Source organism: Orcinus orca, chromosome 2, assembly GCF_937001465.1.
Source record: "Orcinus orca chromosome 2, mOrcOrc1.1, whole genome shotgun sequence".
Lineage (NCBI taxonomy): Eukaryota > Metazoa > Chordata > Mammalia > Artiodactyla > Delphinidae > Orcinus > Orcinus orca.
Window position 1 is genome coordinate 61,341,061 of NC_064560.1, and position 24,399 is coordinate 61,365,459.

Here is a 24,399-nt window from a genome sequence, read left to right on the forward strand (position 1 = left end):
CAGTGCCGTGCTCAGATGGGTAGACTATACTTTAGGTGTAATTGTCTTTTTTTAAGCCTCAGCTCAGCTTTTAAGTTCCTCTTGGGAGTAGTTTTAAAAATAATCATCTGAGTTCCAAATTTAGCAAGCAAAAGATCTTAATTTAAATTTGATCTGTTTTTCTTGTAATATCTTTCTGTCTGGTTTTGGTATCATAGAATGAATGAATTGGGAAGTGTTCCTTCCTCTTTTATGTTTTAGAAGAATTTGTAGAGGATTGATATTAGTTCTTTAAACATTTGGTAGAATTCACCGTTGAAGCCATATGGTCCTGAATTTTTGGTTTTGTTTTTGTGGGATATGTTTTGATTACTGATTCTATCTCTATATTTGTTATAGGTTTGTTCAGATTTTCTTCAAGTAAACTGCCTCTTTCTCTTTGCCTTTAGGGAATTCCATTATGCATATATCTTCTCTTTACTCAAATCTGCTGAATCCCTCTAGTGAATTTTTCATTTCAGTTATTATATTTTTCAACTCCATAATTTAATCTGGTTCTTTTTTAAAAAATGTATATTCTCTATTTGGTGAGACATTGTTCTCATACTTCCCTTTAGTTCTTTAGATATGGTTTCCTTTAGTTCTTTGAACATACTGAAGATAGCTGATTTAAGTCTTTGTCTACTAAGTTCAATTTGGACAGTTTCTGTTGTCTGTTTTTTTCCTGTTTGGACCATGCTTTCTTGTTTCTTTGCATGTCTTGTAATTTTTGGTTGAAAGCTGGACATTTTAATAATAATGGGTCAACTTTGGAAATCAGATTCTACCCCCTCCTCAGGGTTTATGGTTGTCCCTGTTTGTTTCTGCTGTTGTTTGTTTAGTGATTTTCAAGTCTGTATTCTTTGTCATGTGTGTCCACTGAAGTCTCTGCTTGGTTAGCTAGTGGTCAGCTAATGATTAGTCAGAAATTTCCTTAAATGCCTAGAACCAATAAAGCTCCCAGCCTTTGCTGAGGGCCTTTGTGTGTGTTGGGGCATGCCCTCGACTCTCAGCCAGGCAGTTTACAATTTTGCTTTACCCTTCACTTCATGCTTGCCCAGAGCCTCAAGGTCAGCCAGAGGTCAGAGCTTACAGCCTTATCAGATCTCTTCTGAGCATGTGCATAGCCCATAATGCACTATGACCTTCTAGATTCCCATCCCAGGAATTTGTCAGAGCTTTTCAAAGCTCTCTGTGGACATCTCATTCTCTAGCTTTTCCTTTTAAGCTTTTTGGTTAACCTATTATTTGCCTAAGTTTTTACCCACTGCCCCAGGCATCTGTGATGTGAAGCAGTTACCTCTGTTTTGGACAAATACCCCTGGAGAAAAGGCTGTTTGCACTGGGCAAGCTCTAAGTCAGGTCAAATAAAGACAGCCTAGCTGTGGTCTTCCAGGGAACTACCTAACATGGCAACTAATGACAGTTCTGTGGGAATAGATAGGGCTTTGAAGGAGGTAGGTGTTTATGGGGTGGGGGCGGAGGGGGGTGGGCAGAGCACAAATGGGAATAGGGCAGTTTAAGTGCCATAGGCCTCACTGTTCTTACTGAGAGTCAACTGTTCTTGAATAAACTCTCTCTGATTGCTGCAAGCCTTTGGTTCATTTCTGTAGTTTTGAAAAAGTTGATTCTGATGACTTTTGTCAGTGTTTTTGTTGCTTTTATGTAGGAGGGGATATTCAGAGGTCCTTCCTCTACTGTTTTCACCATTGTCAGTTCTCTCTTCATTTAAATTTAGTGCCTTTGGAATACTTGTTAAAAGTAGATTACTGGTCACTGGGTAGTATTGTTTGAATGCCAAGACAGAGATATCAGGAATTCTCAAGGAACTCATTTTATAATTACAAATATGAATGATTTTTAAGTCTGGCTTCTCCTCCCCCACCCCACAGTCTGAGTGTACACAGACAGGCATACATGCATGTAGCTAAAAATCAGCTGGTGTGCACTGACATGGCTGTACCAGTTGTTTGAATATTGAATACTTTTGTTTGGTACATTGCTCCTGTCCCAGGCCTCCCAAATGTGTTCCACCCCCAGTTCTAGCTCTTTCCCTGAACTTCCGCTATGAGCAACTGGAGGATTAACACCTAAACCAGCAAGGGGCCATGAGATCTCGGCTCCACTCTGATTGATCAGTGCTTGTGTTGATAAATATGTTGTATAGATTCATGTGTGTGTGTTTACATGTGTATATGGTAGGTATGGAGTGGTTTATATGTATATATAGCATAGTTTACATATGTGATGAGCGATAAAACATTATATTTATGTTACACATATATGTATCTATAATATGTTACATATATATTATCAGTACATATGTGTAATATTTTATCAATCATGACACACGCATCCATGCCACATATAATAGGAGAGACTTTTAAGGAGGTTTTAAGGGGTGAGAAGTGCCCTTTGCAAGTGTGTGTGTTTGTGCTTTCCGAATATATACACACATATATGTATGGTAGCCATTCTTTCATCTCTTTTCCCTTTCTTTTCGCCGTATCTTGTGGCTTCTCCACCTCTTTTACCTCTAGTCATTGCCCACTCGTTTGGTTCTTATCTCTGGTCCCTATCTCTTTACCTCTTCTAAAATGCAGTCAGTGTGCTTCTAAGTGTCAGTCAGAGTTGTTAGGGATGTTATTTCAGTATACTTCATATAGCATCTTCACATTAAATCTATTTTATCTCAGTATTTTCCACAATATGTCGTTCAGGGTTTTAACTCTCTACTGAGTGATTTGAGTTAATCTTTAGAGCAAACTTTAACAGGAGGACGTTGGGTTTTGTCATCTTATTCGATCTAATTGGAGCAGAGAGAGCCTGTTCTTTCCTCACACTGGGATGAGCAGGTGTATGTCACCGATCTTGCCTCCTTCAGTCTGGTGAGGGGTATTTCTATATATCATTTTCCCCTGATGTACTGCTCCATTGTTGTTGTTGTTTTTTCCTCCTCTCACACCACAGCTCTGTACCTTGTTTCTTAGGGGGGGTGTGTATGGAAGTGTTTGCTTTAATCCTTCTGCTTTAGTCTGTCCAGGGCAGAGAAGACAGAACTCTGAATGGTCAGAAATCATGATAAGCTGCGCCTTTCTCTGGATGCAAGGAAGGTTGTGCCAAGCCCCCAAGCTTTGCTTACAGTAGACTCTGCTCAGAGCCGTCTGACGCGTGCATTAGCCTAAAACTGAGCCAGAAGTGGCCTGGTTCTGTGGAAATACTTGCTTTGGGGGTGCAAGGGTTTTTATGCCACTTCTCTTGGAGACTGCACCTTCAGCCGTCTAGCTTATGACTTCTCATTTTAAGTTGTTGCTGACTCATTGTATCGTCTCGTATTGAAACTATTGCTTAGCATTGCCAGTATTTATTCGTATGACTCTAGGGAATTGTGTGTGGCCATTTTCTATTTTCAGTAACAGAAGCTGACCAGTGGTAGAAAAGTGCTAAGTTCTGCAGCTATTAGGTGACTTGTTCTTGCATTCTATTTATCGGGTTACTCTTTTCCTTTCCCAAGATATGAGCTTCTTAAGTTGGGATGGTGCCTCTTATGATTGTAAGTTAAATGATCTTTCTAAAACTCTGAATTACAGAGACATCTTTCGATTTCAGATGCCTTCCTTTGGCCTTACCCTGTCTCCAAGGCGCTTTATAAATTGCAGGGGTTTGTGACTGCTTGGCTCTGCTGAGTGAAATATTGTGTATCTCTCCCCAGTAATGCAGGAGGAAAACCAAGCCTCCTCTAAGGTTTTGCACTTCAACTGCTGGGCCTGCAGAAGGCAGTGAAACTTTCCATTTTGCCCCACAGCCCAGACCCTGCCTCACCTGGCAACACAGTTATAGTTACTGATCCCAGCTGCCTCATTGGTGCCTTGGCAAATTATATTTACATCAAGTAGTCTCAATGGATTTTTGAGCTACTATTTATCCCAGTTGCTATTAGCTCAAGCCTCAGAAACAGTTACTTTCGTTGGGTCTGTCAAGATTGCCTCAGACATGACTCTCAACCTGGACACTTTAAAACCTGAGGTGCCTTGTCTAGAAGGAGAAAAAGACTCCACTTCTATTTCACCTCTGTCCCTAGTATTCAGCTCAAACTACACTATGGACTAGAGAGGCTTTTGTTGGCCATGCTGAGAAAACTAATCACCATTTATTATGTTTCTGTGTGAAAATGTGTTTTTAAGTTTCCAACAACTGATATAACTTTCAAGTTTTAGAATATAAGCTGGTGATAAGATTAAATTGCCTATAGTGACTCCTGGCTTCACATGTGATAACATCTTGATAGTCCTAAAAACAGTAGTCATAGAGAATATTAACTCCCTCTGAATATTGTTGGCAAAGGAGGCTTTCTAAAAAGTACTTCATGTCATGGTGCTTGTCACAGTATTTAAGTCCCTACGCCCCTTCCCAGTTGGGACGTTTTGCCCCTTCTAGCAGCTCTTGTCCTCCTGAACAACTTGAATCCATCTTCTTATATCCATCACCTACATCTGTGATATTTCTCTTGTAACCCTTTACCAGTTTTTTGGTGCCTGGCTTCTTCCAGTTGACTATTCCATGTGTCTTGTATGTTGGAAACTTCTTCCTCTGTCTCTAATTGAGTCTCAGAAGCCGCCATCGTGACATGTACCCTGATTTGATAACTCTAGTATTGTTTTGCTTTTAATGGTTTGTAGGAAACCCAGGATGAGTCAGCTGTGTTATGGTTGGATGAAATTCAAGGTGGAATCTGGCAGTCCAACAAAGACACCCAAGAAGCACAAAAGTGTATGTATCAGTTGTTTTATTTCTACTCTGGTGGAAAGTGGGGGTGGCGAGGTGCTCCGTATCTTAGAACTCAGCTTGACCAAGATAGAAAGATGTAGGGGGAACAGTTTGCTAGTAGGTGAATCTAGACACCTTCTAAACTATTCCAGTAACAATTCTCTTCTGGGATAGTTGCCTTAGGAATCTTTGCCATTAATGAAGCAGTGGAGAAGGGCAATGTAGGAAAAACACTGAGTGCCCTTCGTTCCCCTGATGTCGGCTTGTATGGCGTCATCCCCGAATGTGGTGAAACTTACCAGAGTGACCTTGCTGAAGCCAAGAAGAAAAAACTGGCAGCAGGTGAGTTTGCGTAAATAAATATGTGCCCTGAAAGTAAGAACTTGAAAATATCACAGGGCAGATGTAGAGCAAAGGGACAAGCTATAGGGAAATTCAGAAGTACAGTATTAGGCTTATTTTAAAGACCCAAGGAGATAATATTCCTATTTTTGAAAATATTCTTTTTCTTCCCCTTGAGGGTGGCTATGTTAATAAAAAGGTCAGTTTTCTGAAAACGTTTATCTTTCATAGGGTGTTAGTAGTTCTGATTACCTAAGCCTGTAGATATTTAAAAGTTTATCTGCAAAAAGAGGGGAATAAAGATAAGAATTTTCATCCCGTTTCATGGCCCTGTTTTTAAAATTAACTAGAGAGGCTGAATGGCTGTAAGTCTTTTATCAGAATAGTTTTCTGACACACAAGGTCTTACTTAGGTATAGGCTTCGGAAGGAACAGAGGCAGTCAAGGTTGATTTCCCCATTTGGACTTCATAGGTATTTTCTTTTTATACTGTGGATATGAATGAGCTAAATGAGACATTACAAAGTCATAGTTTTAAAATTTTATTTATTTATTTATTTTTTGCGGTACACGGGCCTCTCACTGCCGTGGCCTGTCCTGTTGCGGAGCACAGGCTCCGGATGCGCAGGCTCAGCAGCCATGGCTCACGGTCCCAGCCACTCCGCGGCATGGGGGATCCTCCCGGACCGGGGCACAAACCCGTGTCCCCTGCATTGGCAGGCGGACTCTCAACCACTGCACCACCAGGGAAGCCCCAAAGTCATAATTTAAGAGGGACTTAGGATCGCTCTTTACTCTCATAGACCCAGGGACAGGTTTTGGAATGGTCTTCATTCAGCTTGTTAACCCTTACCAGAACAATCCTGTGGTATCAGACATGTGAATGTGGGGAGTGTGGCTCTGGGTTTCTTTCATCTTTCCTTTATTTTCTGCCAGGAGATTATAACAGCAAGTGGGTGAAGCACTGGGTAAAAGGTGGCTATTATTATTACCACAATCTGAAGACGCTGGCAGGAGGATGGGATGAACCCCCAGACTTTGTGCAGAATTCTATGCAGCTTTCTCGGGAGGAGATCCAGGTAGGTCTCATTTCTTCACAAAAGAAGAAGCTGAGGGAAAGTACCTGTATTTTAGAGGTAATATTACTTAGGAGGAACAGGGCATGTGGTCAGAAGCCCTAGACTAAAATTAAGGCTACATAACAAACTACTTTGGAGTAATTTTTCCAGTGGGAGTGCTTAAGGCCTAAATTAGTAAAACATCTGGATTATAGACTTAAGTCAGATGAATTGTGTGCTTTTTAAAGAAAACTGGATGATCCAGCAAAGAACAAAAAAAGTTGCTCTGACTTCTCATTAAATGCAACTACTCTTACTCTTTCCCAGTGTACATTTTTAATCTCTTTTCTGACTATTCCACAGATTCCAACTGTACTATGTTAGAATATAACCTGCACTTTCACATAAAGTTAGCGTTTTTTCTTATAGCAGCTTTTAAAGTGCTTCTTTCTCATCCCGTGTCTTTGCTTATGCTGTTCACTCTTACTAGAATTTCCTCATTCAGCAGTTCCTGAATACCTCCTATATGTACCAGACCCTCTTCTAAACACTGGAGATATAGTCATAAACGAAACAAAGTTCCTGCTGTCGTGAGATGTCCCTCCCCTGCCATCTACATCTGTCAAAATTTTATCCTTCCAGGCACACCCATCTCAAAGTGTCACCTCCTCTACAACGCTTATTAAAATTCCTTTTCCTTCCCCACTCCATCTTCATTTCAAGCCCCCCGCCCATAGTCTTTGTATTCATTTAGAATTTAACCAACTTGGATTTGTTTCAGTCGTGTGTGTACTTACCTTATGCCCACTGTTAGTTTTTAAGGTGAGGTACTAAGTTTGCAGTCCTTGTATGTAATGGCCACTTACTTTGTCCTTGACGGGCTGTTGAGCACTTCCAACAGTACCTGGTGCTAAGCTCGTGGTTATCAAACTGGAGTTGTCTAATGTACATGAAAGGAGAGGGAAATATATTGAGGGAAGTTGTTCAGTAGGCTCCTGTGGGTCATGATTAGACACATGGTTAATACACACAAAGATTCCTAGAGAGAAGGGACAGTAAAGGACTTTTAAAAAGGTTATCTACTTCCATTGGGCTGTTATTCCCAAATCCTGTATAGAAAAAAATGGAACGTTCACATATGTAAAAACTGAAATAGTCCCTTTCTTCAGAACTCACCTATCAGAGGAATGAGTTTCTATCTTGTGTTTATTAAAGTTCTCCTGTGAGGGAAATTATAGTCTCGTACCTTCCCAGTGTTTCATCTTCACTGCTAATGGTTTCACAGGTGATTAAATTTAACTAAGCTCATTGAACTCTCTCTCTGTTGGGCGTTGAGGGGCTATAAAGATGTATCAGAGTCTCTACCTTCCAGTTATTAACAATACTGTGGTAAAAATAGCAGGCACAGAACTGAGTACTGCAATGTAAGACAGAGAGAAATAGATGCTCTAATAACAGTAAAATAGAGGAAATATTAAGGAAGCAGTTAATTCTATCCTGGAGAAAGACAGCGTAGATAACATTTTAGCAGATGAGAAACAGAGGGAAGTCTATTCTGGACAGAAAGGACAGTGTGGGGAAGGACATCAAGGACTGGAGGAACATGGGCCATTTCAGGGAGGACGAGTGGTCCTTTGACTGGCATGCGAAGTGGAGGAGGCAGAGAAGAGAGGCAAGGACCTGACTGGCCACTTGAAGGAAGCCAGGGTGATCTTCCAGCAGAGTGATTTTTAACTCTTTTTGGGTCGTGTACACCTTTGAGAATCTAACTAACCTCCACAGAGACACTCCTACTTGGTGTTTTGTGTATGGACCTAAGATTTTTTTTTTAAATAAATTTATTTTATTTATTTATTTTTGGCTGCATTGGGTCCTCATTGCTGTGCGCAGGCTTTTTCTAGTTGCAGTGAGCGGGGGCTACTCTTCGTTGCAGTGCGATGGCTTCTCTTGTGGAGCATGGGCTCTAGGCACGTGGGCTCAGTAGTTGTGGCTCACAGGCTCTAGAGCACAGGCTCAGTAGTTGTGACGCACAGGCTTAGTTGCTCCAACAGCATGTGGGATCTTCCCGGACTAGGGCTCAAACCCGTGTCCCCTGCATTGGCAGGCGGATTCTTAACCACTGCCTGCGCCACCAGGGAAGCCCTGGATCTAAGAATTTTTTTTTTTTTTTTACATCTTTATTGGAGTATAATTGCTTTACAATGGTGTGTTAGTTTCTGCTTTATAACAAAGTGAATCAGTTATACATATGTTCCCATATCTCTTCCCTCTTGCGTCTCCCTCCCTCCCACCCTCCCTATCCCACCCCTCTAGGTGGTCACAAACCACCTAGCTGATCTCCCTGTGCTATGCGGCTACTTCCCACTAGCTATCTATTTTACGTTTGGTAGGGTATATATGTCCATGCCACTCTCTCACTTTGTCACAGCTTACCCTTCCCCCTCCCCATATCCTCAAGTCCATTCTCTAGTAGGTCTGTGTCTTTATTCCCGTCTTACCCCTAGGTTCTTCATGATCTTTTTTTTTTGTCTTAGATTCCATATATATGTGTTAGCATATGGTATTTGTTTTTCTCTTTCTGACTTACTTCACTCTGTATGACAGACTCTAGGTCCATCCACCTCACTACAAATAACTCAATTTCGTTTCTTTTTATGGCTGAGTAATATTCCATTGTATATATGTGCCACATCTTTTTTTTTTTTTTGCGGTACACGGGCCTGTCACTGTTGTGGCCTCTCCCGTTGCAGAGCACAGGCTCCAGACGTGCAGGCTCAGCAGCCATGGCTCACAGGCCCAGCCGCTCCACGGCATGTGGGATCTTCCCAGACCAGGGCACGAACCCGTGTCCCCTGCATTGGCAGGCGGACTCTCAACCACTGCGCCACCAGGGAAGCCTGTGCCACATCTTTATCCATCCATCTGTTGATGGACACTTAGGTTGCTTCCATGTCCTGGCCATTGTAAATAGAGCTGCAGTGAACATTTTGGTACATGACTCTTTTTGAATTATGGTTTTCTCAGGGTATATGCCCAGTAGTGGGATTGCTGGGTCGTATGGTAGTTCTATTTTTAGTTTTTTAAGGAACCTCGTGGTGGCTTTATCAATTTACATTCCCAACAACAGTGCAAGAGTGTTCCCTTTTCTCCACACCCTCTCCAGCATTTATTGTTTCTAGATTTTTTGATGATGACCATTCTGACTGGTGTGAGATGATATCTCATTGTAGTTTTGATTTGCATTTCTCTAATGATGTTGAACATTCTTTCATATGTTTGTTGGCAATCTGTATATCTTCTTTGGAGAAATGTCTGTTTAGGTCTTCTGCCCATTTTTGGATTGGATTGTTTGTTTTTCTGTTATTGAGCTGCATGAGCTGCTTGTAAATTTTGGAGATTAATCCTTTGTCAGTTGCTTCATTTGCAAATATTTTCTCCCATTCTGAGGGTTTTCTTTTGGTCTTGTTTATGGTTTTCTTTGCTGTGCAAAAGCTTTTAAGTTTCATTAGGTCCCATTTGTTTATTTTTGTTTTTATTTCCATTTCTCTAGGAGGTGGGTCAAAAAGGATCTTGCTGTGATTTATGTCATAGAGTGTTCTGCCTATGTTTTCCTCTAAGAGTTCGATAGTGTCTGGCCTTACATTTAGGTCTTTAATCCATTTTGAGTTTATTTTTGTGTATTGGTGTTAGGGAGTGTTCTAATCTCATACTTTTACATGTAGCTTTCCAGTTTTCCCAGCACCACTTATTGAAGAGGCTGTCTTTTCTCCACTGTATATTCTTGCCTCCTTTATCAAAGATAAGGTGACCATAGGTGTGTGGGTGTATCTCTGGGCTTTCTATCCTCTTCCACTGATCTATATTTCTGTTTTTGTGCCAGTACCGTACTGTGTTGATTACTGTAGCTTTGTAGTATAGTCTGGAGTCAGGCTCCTGGACCTAAGAATTTTAAACAGAGGAGTGATGTTACCTCACTTCAGCACGTTACCTAACCTCCTACCTCCCTGAAAACAAAACAAAACAAAAAACAGTGACCATCAAATTGGTTCTCCCACTCTCCACTTTCCTCCCTTTCAGTGAATCTGGATTTTCACTGAATCCTTCATCATTTTCTTTTCCCAAAAGAAAAGTCTCTTTTCCCAAACTTAGCATTTATCTTGTCGCTTGATTTTATTCTCTCCCAGTTCCTTGCAGACCGTGTACTCCACCTCCTCTCATTTTTTGGATTATTCTAATATGTAACCTAGATCAGTGCTTTCCAGAATTTAGTGCAGTCTTTAACTGCACACGTTGTTGCCCAGGGAAAAAAAAAATCAAGGCTCTGATACCAAGGACGGGGGGATACATGGTATATCCATATACCATGGATATTAGGTGGGTAACCAGGTGTTCTCACTAACCATTCTCACCACTCCTGCCCTCATTCAAGCCAGGTCCTCTCCCACTTGGATTATACGATAACAGCATCCTAATTCATCCACTCAGGCTAATCTGTCAGCTACTCCGCTAACAGTGCTGCTTTTCTAAAAATAAATCTGATGGCTTTATTCCTGTTTGAAAGTTTTCTGGTTCTCCAGTGCTTGTAGTAACAGTTCAAACACTCTAGGCTACTTCTCAAGACGATTTGTAGTCTGTCCACTCCCTTGCAGGGCCCTCCTCTGTGTCATTCCAGGGGATCTGGGCCTTGGTGTTGTCACCTGTTACTCTGTCTTCTTGTCAGCAATGACCCCAGATCAGCAAGCACACTTCCTGGTACAGCCAGTGTTAGGTAGGTGAGTAAAGGAAATAACATATGAGGTAAAAGAAGGTGAAGTTTTTGTTTATGACTTTTTGGGGGAATGTGAGGACAACTTGGCCTTGAAAAATAGATCTGAAGTCTGCATTCCCATTTCTTGGCTAAAGATCTAGTATAGCCTTGGAAAGCCTTAAGCATTAGTTTGTGTGATACTGTGTAAAAATTTGTGTCCATTCTCACCTGTGTTTGTCTTCTCATGTGACCATTGCTTTTTCAGAGTTCCATCTCTGGGGTGACTGCTGCGTATAACCGAGAACAGCTTTGGCTGGCCAACGAAGGCTTGATCACCAAGCTGCAGGCTTGCTTCAGGGGATACTTAGTTCGGCAGGAATTCCGATCCAGGATAAATTTCCTAAAGAAACAAATCCCTGCCATCACCTGCATTCAGGTATTTCAGAGCCTATTATGCAGACAGCAAGTGGGCTTCTAGAGCAGGGGTAATAAAAAGTCAGCTCCTACGATCGAATGTCTGAGTATGTCCTCTGTCTTCTGACCTCTTAGTCTTGTCCTTCTTCTGACAAGCACTTCCTCTCCTACCATTGGAATCAATGTGTGCTCATTGCTGTTTAGTGTGGTGAGTTGTCCAGCTCAGTGGCAGTTCTTCTTGGGCACCTCATTGTCTTCTAAGACTGTTCCTTTGTGTCAGATTTGAATATTGAGAGAAGCAACTGCGATTTTGCTTCAATGACAGGGAAGCACAATGTCACAGAAACAATTCTGGGTTAGGAATTATGGCTCCAGCACTGCCAGGTAGTGGTAAACCTCTTCTCTGAGTTTGTGTCCTCATCTATAAATGGGGATACTAATATTTATCTTACCTTCCTCACCTGATTCGTTGTAAGGAGCCTATGAGAGCATCTGTGCAGATGCACTTTAAGGTGTGAAGTGCTGTGCTCACATCAGGGAGGTGGAAGTTAGCCAGTGTGCTCTCCTGGTAGAGGTACAGCCCAGGCCCCTCTTCCCCTGTCACTGGTGGACGTGATCCTTTTTAAAGCTGCATCATGAATTGTACTTGGATGGTATCTCAAGACAGAATCTTTTAACTTCCTCTGACCCTTGGGAAATAATGTGTCGCATGTAATGTTTGATGGTTTCAGTCGCAGTGGCGAGGATACAAGCAGAAGAAGGCGTATCAGGACCGCTTAGCTTACCTGCACTCCCATAAAGATGAAGTTATAAAGGTGTGTAGCCCAGGCAGGGTTTCTCAGCGTGGGGCGTGAGCATGATATGTGTGGAGATGAAGGGCTCTTCTAATTTCCAGGACCGCCTTTTCCTTTTCCACAGATTCAGTCCTTGGCAAGGATGCATCAAGCTAGAAAGCGCTACAGAGATCGCCTACAGTATTTCCGAGACCATGTGAGTACCCTTGGGTAACAAGGACCAGTAGAGTTAGTTTTGCTGTGTTTGTGGTGGACAGAAGAACAAAGGAATTTCTTTTTTTTGTTCCTTAGATGAACGACATTATCAAAATCCAGGCTTTTATTCGGGCAAACAAAGCTCGTGATGACTACAAGACTCTCAGTGAGTAACTGTGGCTCAGCAGAGGACAGTTGAGGCAGTGGTTGAGAGCCGTCAGGTTCTGAGTATTCTCCACGGATCTCTTTTCTTGTCCTGCAGGCAAGGCTTGGGGGGTAGGGTGCTGTTTGTGACTTAAGCCCCATTGCTCACCTGTGACTTGATGTCTTGTTGCTTGCTGTATTCGCCTTCCACATAACAACATAGCAATAGCATGACTGGGAAGACTGCACTTGGTGGTTGTCTTTGCACATCTCAAAAATAAACAAATATCTTACGTGTGAATAGAGCTTTTTTTTTTTAAGACAGTGCTGATGTTTTCCATTTTATTGACGCTTCCATTCCTTGTCTGACACATGCTTTCTTTCTGTCAGTCAATGCTGAGGATCCCCCTATGGTTGTGGTCCGAAAATTTGTCCACCTGCTCGACCAAAGTGACCAGGATTTTCAGGAGGAGCTTGATCTTATGAAGATGAGGGAAGAGGTCATTACCCTCATCCGTTCTAACCAGCAGCTGGAGAATGACCTCAATCTCATGGATATCAAAATTGGACTGCTAGTGAAAAATAAAATTACACTACAGGTATGGTCCAGTGCCAGTAAGGGCCTTGGGGTACATTGTCCTGCTTGGTACCCCTGTCTCTCCCTAGGTGACTTGCAGGGAGGGGGTAGGAGGCTGGCTTTCTTCTCAGCGAACGCCATACATTGTTTTTTTTTAAGTTAAATAAGAAATCAAGTGATTTAATCACAAAATTTTAAATAGAGAAAAGTAGATAAAAACCATCCCATAATTCCACCACCCTAACAATCATTTTATATCCTACATTTTTATTTAATATAGAGGATAAGATACTTTCCATATGTTAAGTCATCATAAATATTATTTTTAGTGGCAGTGTAATAATTTATCAGGAAATAATCTGAGTTACCTCTTTTTTTCTAGACTATTTGACATTTTCAACTTTTATTATTACGGAATAACACTGCAGTTAATGTTTCAATGTATATGTAGCTTTTATTGTGTTTAAGACTTTGTAAGATAGATTCCTAGAAGTTGGTTTCCTGAATCAATGGACATTTTTATAGATGAGGTTCTTTATAGGAAGATGGAAGTAGGAATGGATTTGATTGATGTGCTGAAAATAAGGTACAGTGTAGTGATTCTAAAATATTTAGGGGATCTGCCAGTGCAGTAGACCTTCATGAAAGTTTTTAGGTGCTAAAAGACCTTTCCATAATGCCCAGAGTTTCATCTTTGAAAGCTTTTTGATTTATGTATATGTGTTTGTTTATAGGACGTGGTTTCCCACAGTAAAAAACTTACCAAAAAAAATAAGGAACAGTTGTCTGATATGATGATGTTAAATAAACAGAAGGGAGGTCTCAAGGCTTTGAGCAAGGAGAAGAGAGAGAAGTTGGAAGCATATCAACACCTGTTTTATTTACTGCAGGTGAGTGGCTCCCGGAATTAGTATTGTAAAATTGAGTTAATTTACTTTTCTCAAGAAAACCTTATGCATAGATCTCTGTGAAAGTCCTTCTGATTTCCACTGAGAGATGAGCAAAGGGCTATCTTATTTTTCTTTATTACTCAGGTACTTTCTAATCCTTCAAGCTGAAAAATCTTGAATATTTGTGCCAGCCTTCATGTCATCTAGAAATTACTTATCGCTTGCTTTCGTTTCAGACCAACCCCACCTATCTGGCGAAGCTGATTTTTCAGATGCCCCAGAACAAGTCCACCAAGTTCATGGACTCTGTAATCTTCACACTCTACAACTATGCATCCAACCAGCGAGAGGAGTACCTGCTCCTGCGGCTGTTTAAGACAGCACTGCAGGAGGAAATCAAGTACGGACAGATTTCTGCAGGGCATACATGGGACCCCTCCCCACCGTCCTAGGTGCTCATAGTTTGAGATTCAGGCCTGCCTGTGCCTTTTCTCAATACTGTGACATGTGTGAGATACTTACTCTAAAGAAGCATTTACCTTTTATAATGTAATAATATAGATTATGCACTCACACAAACTAATTATACTGAAAATACAAATTAATTATATGTTAATTATATATATACTGTATACCAATATGAACTAATAATATATACACAATATAAACTAATATGCTAATTATAAGCTAATATAATAAACACTAATATAAAGTGTCGCTGTTTCTGGGGAGGTGATAGAGATTCGCTAAATTAGTTTTAGGAATATTCTGTATTAAGATAGAATTTTTTAAAAGCTGGTCCAAACATGAAGATTTCACATCTTTAGCTAGTGAAGGACCTGATCACGTTCCTATGATTGAGTTTGCAACAACAGCAGGAAGGTGCGGTATTCAGATGAGCGTTGGGGAGTGTTTCTAGAGAAAGAGCTTGTAACCCTTTCCTTCCAACTATCATATTTCTGTTTTTAGGAGATGGGATCTTTAGGTAGGAAGGATCTTTAGGTTGGTAGATTTGTGATTAGTTTGAATTGAATTTGTATTTATGTTTTATAGGTCAAAAGTAGATCAGATTCAAGAAATCGTGACAGGAAATCCTACAGTTATTAAGATGGTTGTAAGTTTCAACCGTGGGGCCAGGGGCCAGAATGCGCTGAGACAGATCTTGGCCCCGGTGGTTAAGGAGATTATGGATGACAAATCTCTCAATATCAAAACTGACCCTGTGGATATTTACAAATCTTGGGTCAATCAGATGGAGTCTCAGACAGGAGAGGCAAGGTATGGTAACCACAACACCTTTCATGTTTTTATTATTTTCTCTCTCTCTTTTTTAAACGGTGAACATTTCTTTGATTTATAAATTAGTAATTGCTTAAATAGGTTTTCCTTAGAAACCCCTTCTGTAAGTAGTTGACTTGGTAATTTATTCACTTATTTAGCAAATATTTAATGAGTACTTACTAAGTGCCAGACACTGTGTTAGATACACCTACAATAATACGATAATGAATGAGACATACAATAATGAATGAAGAAGACATGCTCCCTGCCCTCTGTTCATAGTTTATTGCGTGGGAGAGATGACACACAGGTACATAGAAATAAAGTTGCAAACTGAGGGGAGTTTCGTGATGTTTTGTAGGGAACTGTAATGGAGAATTCAAGAGGGAGCTAACTTAGAGGGGTTAGGGAGAGCCTCCCTGAGAAGGTGAACCATCACATGGTGGAGGCCTGAAGGGTACAGTGGGGCCAGCCTTGCTAAGAGCTAGGTGCAGAGTCTTCATGTCTGGATGCTGTCAGGTGGAAGGAGCTTGGGAGAGTCTAGGACCTGGAAGGACACTGGGCATCAGCAGAGATGCAGTTGGATGGGAAGACTCGCACAGATCTGAGTGAGATCCCTGTGTTTCATTAAAGGGAAGAGGAGTTGGTGTGGGCGAATGATGAGCTGCCCTGGAATACTGAGAGTTGGACTAACTAAATTAACATAATCCAGGAGAGTTCTGTGCCAGGGCGGTAGTTTTCACCACCAGCGTTAACACATCCAAAGGAAAAATGTGTCAGTAGAATATGGGAAATGCTGGGAAAATACAGTTCAGAGGGCCAAAATGTTTAAAATATTTTTATCCAGCTTGGGTGAGGACAGGGGAGGAGTAGCTCTCCATATGATTGCTACTCAGAGTTTGATCTGTGGGCCAGTAACTGTAGATCATCAGTGTCGCTAAACACACTGTTTAGTTCAGCTGACATTTTTTTCCATAGCAAGACTTTCTCAATGAAGGAAGTATCCATTCTGAAGTTGATTACATTCTGGCTCAAGCTCCTTATCCTGTCTTGGACTGGTTGGTGGAATGGTCTACATGTTGAATAATGCTGCTTTCCACGTACCTGGACACCAGGCAAAGGGGGAGGTTACCCTGGATAGAGAACAGAAAATTCTGCTCACTCCTACAAAGGGCTTATCCCCTATTGGGAATCGTGTGGGAACCAACCCTGATTTGGTTCTCTGCTTTGTGTCAGCCTGTCACCCAAGAGTCAGATCGTTGCTGGGTGTGATGGAAAATCCATTTTTGTTTTGACCTGCACCAGGCCCAAATCCTGGAATATGGTCAGCCAACTGCAGTAGTTGACTGGGAAGGTTTGACTGAAGCTCAGGGCATCCCTAGATGGGAGCCCCACGGACACAGGCTCAAGGGTACTAAAATACTTCCTCTGCCGGTCCATGAGTTGGTCATTTTTAGATCAAAATTCCAGTAGGTATTTCAAGATTTTTTCTTGTAGGTGCCTATCAGAAACGTGTCTTATTTTGCTTTTCATAAAATGGAAATTGATTTTAACACATTTTTTTTAATGTGGATAACTGGGAGGTGTAGTGGTATGTGGTGGAGCCCATGCAGCATGTAAGCATCACGGATCCTTGAGCTTCAGCCACGAAACTCATAGCAAACTGGGACGTTGTCCCTCTTGGCAGTGTTCACCTCTAAAATCTTTGAAATTTAATATTCTGTTCTCTGACTACACCCATTTAGTTTAACACTTTCATTCTCTTTGTTCATTGCTACCTTTTTTAAAATGTCATATACGTATACAGTTATATTTTACTGATATAAAAGATGTAAAGTACATAACTTACAAAATATAAATGCCCTTATAAATTCAATACAGCCAATTGTTTGAGACAGAATGCTTTTGTTAATTTTTGCTGAATCTTTGTGTTCATAGTCTACCAGTGTTTGTAATTCAGCCACCATATGACGAATGGAGTTGTGTCCTTATTTGCTGGTATTAGTTTCCTATTGCTCCTGGGATGAATTACCACAAACTTGATGGCTTAAAACAACAGAAATTTATTTTCTCACAGTTTTGGAGGCCAGAAATCCGAAATTGGTATTAAAGGGGTGAAATCAGGGTGTCAGCAGGGCTGTGTTCCCTCCAGAGGCTCTAGTGGAAAATCCATTCCCTGCCTCTTCAGCTTCTGGTGGCTGTTGGCATTCCTGGCCTTGTGGCTGTATCACTCCAGTCTCTGCCTGCCCTCCCCCGTCGCCACATTGCCTCCTCTTCTGTGTGCACCAAATCTCCCTCTGCCTCTCTCTTATTAGGATGCTTGTGATTGGATTTAGGCCACCAAGATAATCATTACTGCTTTTTGACCTCATTGAAAGTACCACACTGGGACCCCTGCAATTCATTTTTGTCTTTCAGCTCCCTCCTGTCCTTGTTTCCTTCCTGATTAAGCCTAGGCCCAGTGTTTTAGCACATCTACTATTCTCTTGTCAGTTCCTTCTGACTCAGGGCCTTCTCCTGAATGATCTCGTCAGCTCCTCTGTCTTCAGTTCCTATATGTAACTGTCAGCTCCCTCACCAGTACCTAAAGGGTCACCATGTCCCATTGATTGTGTCTCCTTAATATCTCTCAGATCTGTCTCCTTGGTCCCCACTGCTTGCATCCTTGTTCATGCCCTCATCATATTTTTTTGGGGGGGGGGGCCATGCCACGTGGCATGCAAGATCCTATTTCCCCAACCAGGGATCGAACCCACGCCCCCTGCAGTGTAAGCACAGAGTCCTGACCACCTGACCACCAGGGAAGTCCCATGCTCTCATCATTTCTTGATCAGGCTGTAGCACTAGTCTTCCAGCTCTTTCATCTGTGACTGTCCATCTTTAGTTCATTTCTCATGGTGGATCAGAGCAATCCTCCTCAAAATTCAGATCTGTCTCTTAATAGCTCTCTGTGGCTTCTAGGAAAGTCCAGACTTCTTAGCATCATATACAGGGCCCTCCATGATCTGGCCCCTGTTTACTCTTCCACCCTCATTTCTCCTTCCTCTTCCCTTTCTTCGCATTTGACCTTCCTTCCCAGAAGACCTTTCTTCTCCCTTTTTCCTGAGTTCATATGTCCCTTTCTTATGGAAGTCTTCCTTGATTCCTCCAGTCTGAATCAAAGCCTCTTCTCTGCGGCACTGTAGCACTTCTGGTCAGCTTCTTCTTTGTAGTGCAGTGTGTTTACAGATACTTATTTGTGTGTCTCTTCCACCAGACTGTGAGAGACTCGAGAAGCTTTCATGTCTCCAATACCTTTTATCCCAAGTGCCTGGCACATAGTTCAAGGCACCCAATTCACAGTTGAAAACCTGAGCCCCAATTCTGGCCCCACCATTTACCAGCTCTACGAGCACAACAAAATTATCTACTCTCTCTGGGTCTTTCTGTTTATGAAAGACACAGTCTCACCTCAGGCTGTTCCTGGCTGTTGGTCTAACATACATGGGGATAATTTCTGCTTTCCCAGCAAACTACCCTATGATGTGACCCCAGAGCAGGCTCTGGCTCATGAAGAAGTCAGGACACGGTTAGACAACTCCATCAGGAACATGCGGGCCGTGACGGACAAGTTCCTGTCAGCCATCATCAGCTCTGTGGACAAAATCCCGTGAGTGCTGTCAGCTGTGACCCCCTGTTGAGCCCAGAATTAGTGGCCTTCTGCTCCCTGGCCCTTCTCACTACGTTTTGTCCACCCCACAGTTACGGGATGCGCTTCATTGCCAAAGTGCTGAAGGACTCATTACACGAGAAGTTCCCTGATGCTGGTGAAGATGAGCTGCTGAAGGTAAGACTGAAAGCTGTCACATTCTTGCCCTACCAATAATAGCCCTTTGAGGAAAAAGTTCTAAGACTAGGCCTGACCTTAGACTTCCGTTAAGGACCTTAACCTAGATTTTGTCAGTAGCTTGCCGTTGATTGTGAGATTTTGAAAGTGTTTGTAAATAGTAAATCATACCTCTTTTAGTTCCTATATAGTTCCTGTGTTGTTTGAATGGCACACAGACCTCAAACAAGTAGAGAAGATGGATTTTCCTGTCTTGAGATACATTTCTTTGAGTCCTATCTTTTCGCTGAAGAATTGCTCCCTCTGCTGGTGGCCAGGTGAATGGTAGCAAGCACAGTTGTTTCCACTAAGGCTGTTGCTGATAATTCTTTCTTACTCAGCTATGCTCCCTCCTTTTTTTTTTTCCTTCTTCTTCTTTTTTTTTTTTAATCTGAACGCTTTTTTCTTCTCTCCTAGTTCTGTGCTTTCCTACAGTGAGGCCTCGATTCTAGACTTTCTGTTCAGGTGAATTAATTTTATTTTTTTCTGAATGAAACTCTAGGGGAAATGCTGTGACTGTCCTTGAATTCTTCTGTGGAAGAGATGTGTGTTGAGTGACTTTAATTTCAGAGGCATGAACTTGTGCACCTTTGAAGTCTTCAGCATGAGGATGATGGGGGTTGGACAGGTTATGCTCTGCTAATTAGGTCGTGTTCAAGGATTTATTTTAGCTATGTTCATTAGCTTCTTAAAATGAAAGCCCATCTGCCTGAAAATGAAAAGTGCATGTGGTTGACAGCAGCCTTATTTGCTGCCATGGTATGTGAACAAAGGCTGCCCTAAAATGCTCAGTAACAGACTTTAAGTCTATCATTTTTACCTTCTGAATCTACTCTTTCATTGTCGTGATTTTCAGTTCTGTTCTCATTTTCTTTTTTTCTGCATCCAGCCAAGGGCTGTTTGGTCATTTTAGTTTCAGGCCTTGAGGGAAATTGTGTGTGTGTGTGTGTGTAGTGTTTAATTTTTTCTCACAGGACCACATTTTCTGGTTTTCTTTGCTAGCAAAGTCATTTATGGCTTACTTGGTGGAATGGTTTTTAACACCCATTTCTTTTTCCTCTGTTCCCAGATTATTGGTAACTTGCTTTACTATCGATACATGAATCCAGCCATTGTTGCTCCTGATGCCTTTGACATCATCGACCTGTCAGCAGGAGGCCAGCTTACCACAGACCAACGCCGAAATCTTGGCTCCATTGCAAAGATGCTTCAGCATGCAGCTTCCAATAAGATGTTTCTGGGAGATAATGCTCACTTAAGCATCATTAACGAATATCTTTCCCAGTCCTACCAGAAATTCAGGTAAGGGGAAAGGGACAAGGTACTTGAAAGATTCTGTGGGCGTGTTTCTAACTCTGAAGGTAAAGACAAGATTAAATACCACACCCAACATTCCCTGGACTGCAGTGTTGTATACATCTCATGTGCTCAGAGCTCCAGGGGATGATGAAGAGGATGTGTGAGCTATTAAAATGTATTCCTATGAAATAGACTGTACTTCACGTAGAAACAATGGTCTGCGTTAGGCACGTGTTACTTTGTAACCAGAGAAGAATTGGAGAGTGCTTTTAATATTTGTAAATTAAACATTCAGTTGAGAGTTCGAGTTCGGGACGTTGTCTTAGAAAGTTGGTTCTGCTAACAACGCAGGTGTTTGAGAACTGTTTTAAATTATGGTTGAGCAGTTCTTGTGGGTAGAACTAAAACGAAGTGGAAAGAGAACCAACCAGAACCAAGCCAGTCCCAAGGCTGTCAAGCACAACGAACATGCAGCAGTTTCTCTAGAATTAACTGTCTTGACTGGCTTCTTTTGAACTCACTGCCCCAGAGGTTTGTGGGATGTCCTTCGTCAACTTCTCACACATGTGTCACTTGTTGGGGCCTGGCTCCTGTGTTTATTTTCAGACGGTTTTTCCAAACTGCTTGTGATGTCCCAGAGCTTCAGGATAAATTTAATGTGGATGAGTACTCTGATTTAGTGACCCTCACCAAACCTGTGATCTACATTTCCATTGGTGAAATCATCAACACCCACACTGTAAGTATTTTTCTTTAATGATTTAATTTCATTGCTCTGTCTTAATTGCCTTCTCCGGCTGCTGCCTGCTATATCTGGAAGCCAGAGATCTCAGTTTGATCTTACTGACATCACATCTGCCTTGTTGTTTATCTTCCTTTGCTTATTATCCTTAACTTTCTTAAAGTGATCCCCAGGCCACCTGCATCAGAATCATCTGGGCTGGTTATTAAAAATGAAGTTTCCTGAACCCCACCACAGGCCAGCTGAATCAAAATCCCCATGGCTGGGCTTCAGAATCTCCATTGTGACCCCTGATATAGTGACTTGATAAAATACTGTTTTTATTGGTCCTTTTTTTTTACCCTGGCCCTCTGTCTTACTTTTCTAACATGATCTAGAATACCAGCTTTTTCCTCTGTGTCACCTTTGAGTGATTTTCCCTTGGGTACTTCTTCCCCCCTCCCCAATTTTTTATAATTCATCCCCCCTTGGGGGCATATAGAACAGGAAATAAGGAAATAAAATGAAATTTCAGGGATTGTCATTTCTGACGATGTCACCTGGGGTAATAGCTTATTAAGGCTTTGCCGAATACCCCTAAAATAACGATAATGTTGATCTGATGCACTTTTTTTCTGAATTAAAAGATATTATATACTGGAAACTTTAAGTAAAAGTATGAATGTGAGTCATTTGAACTGGTTGTAGGGAATATTGATGACTTGGATATTGAAGTCTGTGAGTTTCCTTGTTCTTTCTAATATAGGTTACGTTTAAATCCTTTATATCTGTAAGGTTGAGAGAGTACCAGTATTTCCTCTTCATATGTCGTAACATATGTCATTCATCACGGGCCAATGTGTTGCTTTATATATCATATTGTTTATTTGGGTTAGTTTGTTGAGGATTGGTTTTTCAGTGCTTTGAATATGGGAGTTTTGTTATCTAACCTCTTTTGTGCTGTTAGGCATTGTGGATGGGGACGGGGGCTAGTGGGTTGAGTGTGTAAATGGAATTGATCCCTGGATGTTGGATGCAGCTCCTGTTAGATCACCAGGATGCCATTGCCCCGGAGCACAATGATCCAATCCATGAGCTGCTGGATGACCTTGGCGATGTGCCCACCATCGAGTCCCTAATAGGTAAAGTTCTGACTTAACTGCCCAGAAGCTGAGAGCGGAGATTGGCAGGAGTGCTGTAATTGTCACCTTCTCTGTTTCTACACTGTTCAAGCTCTGAATACACATCAGGGAAGAAAACAGATGTGATCCCTATCTGTTAGGAACTGAAGTCCAGTGGAAGAGATCATTTTAAATGCATAGATACATATAATCATGTAACTAGAAATTTATAAGTCCTATAAAGGAAATGAACAGAGTATTTTTTTTGATATTTATTTGGTTACACTGGGTCTTAGTTGTGGCAGGCAGGCTCCTCAGTTGTGGCAGGCGGGCTCCGCAGTTGTGGCATGTGAACTCTCAGTTGCAGCATGCATGTGGGATCTAGTTCCCTGACCAGGGATCAAACCTGGGCCCCCTGCATTGGGAGCGTGGAATGTCAACCACTGTGCCACCAGGGAAGTCCCTGAACAGAGTATTTTGAGAGAGAAATGTTACAGTGTTGAAATGATTTCTCAAACATTTGTTAAGTTATTTTATTATAGATCCTTTGCCTTTACCATTTGGCATGATATTTTATTTCTCAGTAAAAGGTGTCCTCACCACAGTGTACGTATAGGCTTATTCAACTACCTTCTTAAACTTGCATTATCTTTTACTTGAATTATTATCTGCTCTCCAATGTCTCCTCTGTTTACGGTATTGATTCTTTCTACCGTCCCAAAACTTTAGGAGAAGGCTCTGGCAATTTAAATGACCCAAATAAGGAGGCACTCGCTAAGACAGAAGTGTCCCTCGCACTGACCAACAAGTTTGATGTGCCTGGAGATGAGAATGCAGAAATGGACGCTCGGACCATCTTACTGAAGTGAGTATTGGAAGGAGGAGGAACGGAGTAAGTGTAACCCAGTGATCCCTTCTGTCCCTTGGTCTTGGTGAATGAGTCCTCTTGTTCATCCCTAAAATGATCATCTCAGCCATTTAAGCCTCATACATTTCCAGTCACCTCATGTATTATACTTGACACAGGGCTTACTTGCCTTATTTGCTAATAAGATGCTGAAATGAATTTGTAGCTTGGAAATCCTAACCTTGGTACTCACTCTGTCATAACTGTGTAAGTAAGCCTGGGACTTTGCGTACCTTGCATTAGGGCTGCCCAGTGGGACTCTGTGAGGTAGTGTTTGCTCTGCTCCTGTTGAGGTCCATTCGAAGGAAGTAGGACACCTGCTAATGTTTAAATGCTTCGCACACCTCCTTTCAGCACAAAACGTTTGATTGTGGATGTCATCCGGTTCCAGCCGGGAGAGACCTTGACTGAAATCCTAGAAACACCAGCCACCAGTGAACAGGTAAAGTTTGGGGGTTTACCAGGTACCACAGTAAGATGCATAGGTGCTCCTGTGATAGGCACGTGACAAGGCTGAGGAGGTGGGACATAGGTGGCGAGAGGTGGTCACTGGAAGGTGGGCCTGGATGTGGTGGCATTTAGGGCTTATTGAGAAAGTTGTTGGTTCCTAAATCCAGAGGTGGTTGTTTCTAGGGCACAGAGCTCACTGGCACTTACATGCAGTCTGTGTGTGTGCTTTAATTTAACCTGCGGCAGAATCAGTGAGTCTGCCCAGTAATTTATTGAATACTATATAGTTAGAATTTTGTTAAGTGCCTTGGTAGATAGGAGAAAAGAATAGAATGTGGCTCCTAAGTTCTGTGAACTTAGTTGGAGACGTGTGACATATGCCCCTGAAACAGTTAGAAAACCACTGAAAATTCACTATGGTTTTGGCCCTAAAAATGCTAGAAATTAAAGCAAGAGTCCAGTGAGGAGCAAAGCATCAGGGAGGTATGGGACTTGAACCAAGCTTACAAAGAACATGCATGTATGACAAGAGGGACGTTCTAGACCGGGGAGTCCCCGTGAACAGAGGCACAAGGGAGGGCAGAGCATGATGTGACCAGACCTACATATCTAGAATGAAGGTGTGGGTGAGGGTGAGTAGTGAGAAATTAAACGTGAGGACAAATTATGTAGAACCCAAAACTTAGGAATTTTGCACCAGAGAGATAGGAGTAAAGGGCCTTTGTAACCTTTGGGACCATTTGACATTGATTAATTTTGCAGTGCTGTCAGAGCAGATGGTAGTTGAGTCATCTGTGTGTGTGACAGGG

The 24,399-nt window shown here is 41.8% G+C and overlaps 1 protein-coding gene across 1 annotated transcript in view; it reads left to right on the forward strand.

Annotated features, from left to right (window-relative positions):
• IQGAP1 (IQ motif containing GTPase activating protein 1) overlaps nt 1-24,399 on the forward strand; it is a 102,387-nt gene that overhangs the window by 64,357 nt on the left and 13,631 nt on the right. The window contains exons 16-33 of the mRNA XM_012536205.3: nt 4,698-4,788; nt 4,960-5,127; nt 6,064-6,206; nt 11,198-11,368; nt 12,078-12,161; nt 12,265-12,336; nt 12,432-12,501; nt 12,870-13,078; nt 13,791-13,946; nt 14,183-14,346; nt 15,000-15,224; nt 18,736-18,876; nt 18,969-19,053; nt 20,162-20,394; nt 20,998-21,130; nt 22,152-22,254; nt 22,963-23,098; nt 23,495-23,582. Of these exons, the coding sequence (XP_012391659.1) occupies nt 4,698-4,788; nt 4,960-5,127; nt 6,064-6,206; nt 11,198-11,368; nt 12,078-12,161; nt 12,265-12,336; nt 12,432-12,501; nt 12,870-13,078; nt 13,791-13,946; nt 14,183-14,346; nt 15,000-15,224; nt 18,736-18,876; nt 18,969-19,053; nt 20,162-20,394; nt 20,998-21,130; nt 22,152-22,254; nt 22,963-23,098; nt 23,495-23,582 (2,472 nt within the window). The remainder of the gene's footprint in view (nt 1-4,697; nt 4,789-4,959; nt 5,128-6,063; nt 6,207-11,197; nt 11,369-12,077; nt 12,162-12,264; nt 12,337-12,431; nt 12,502-12,869; nt 13,079-13,790; nt 13,947-14,182; nt 14,347-14,999; nt 15,225-18,735; nt 18,877-18,968; nt 19,054-20,161; nt 20,395-20,997; nt 21,131-22,151; nt 22,255-22,962; nt 23,099-23,494; nt 23,583-24,399) is intronic.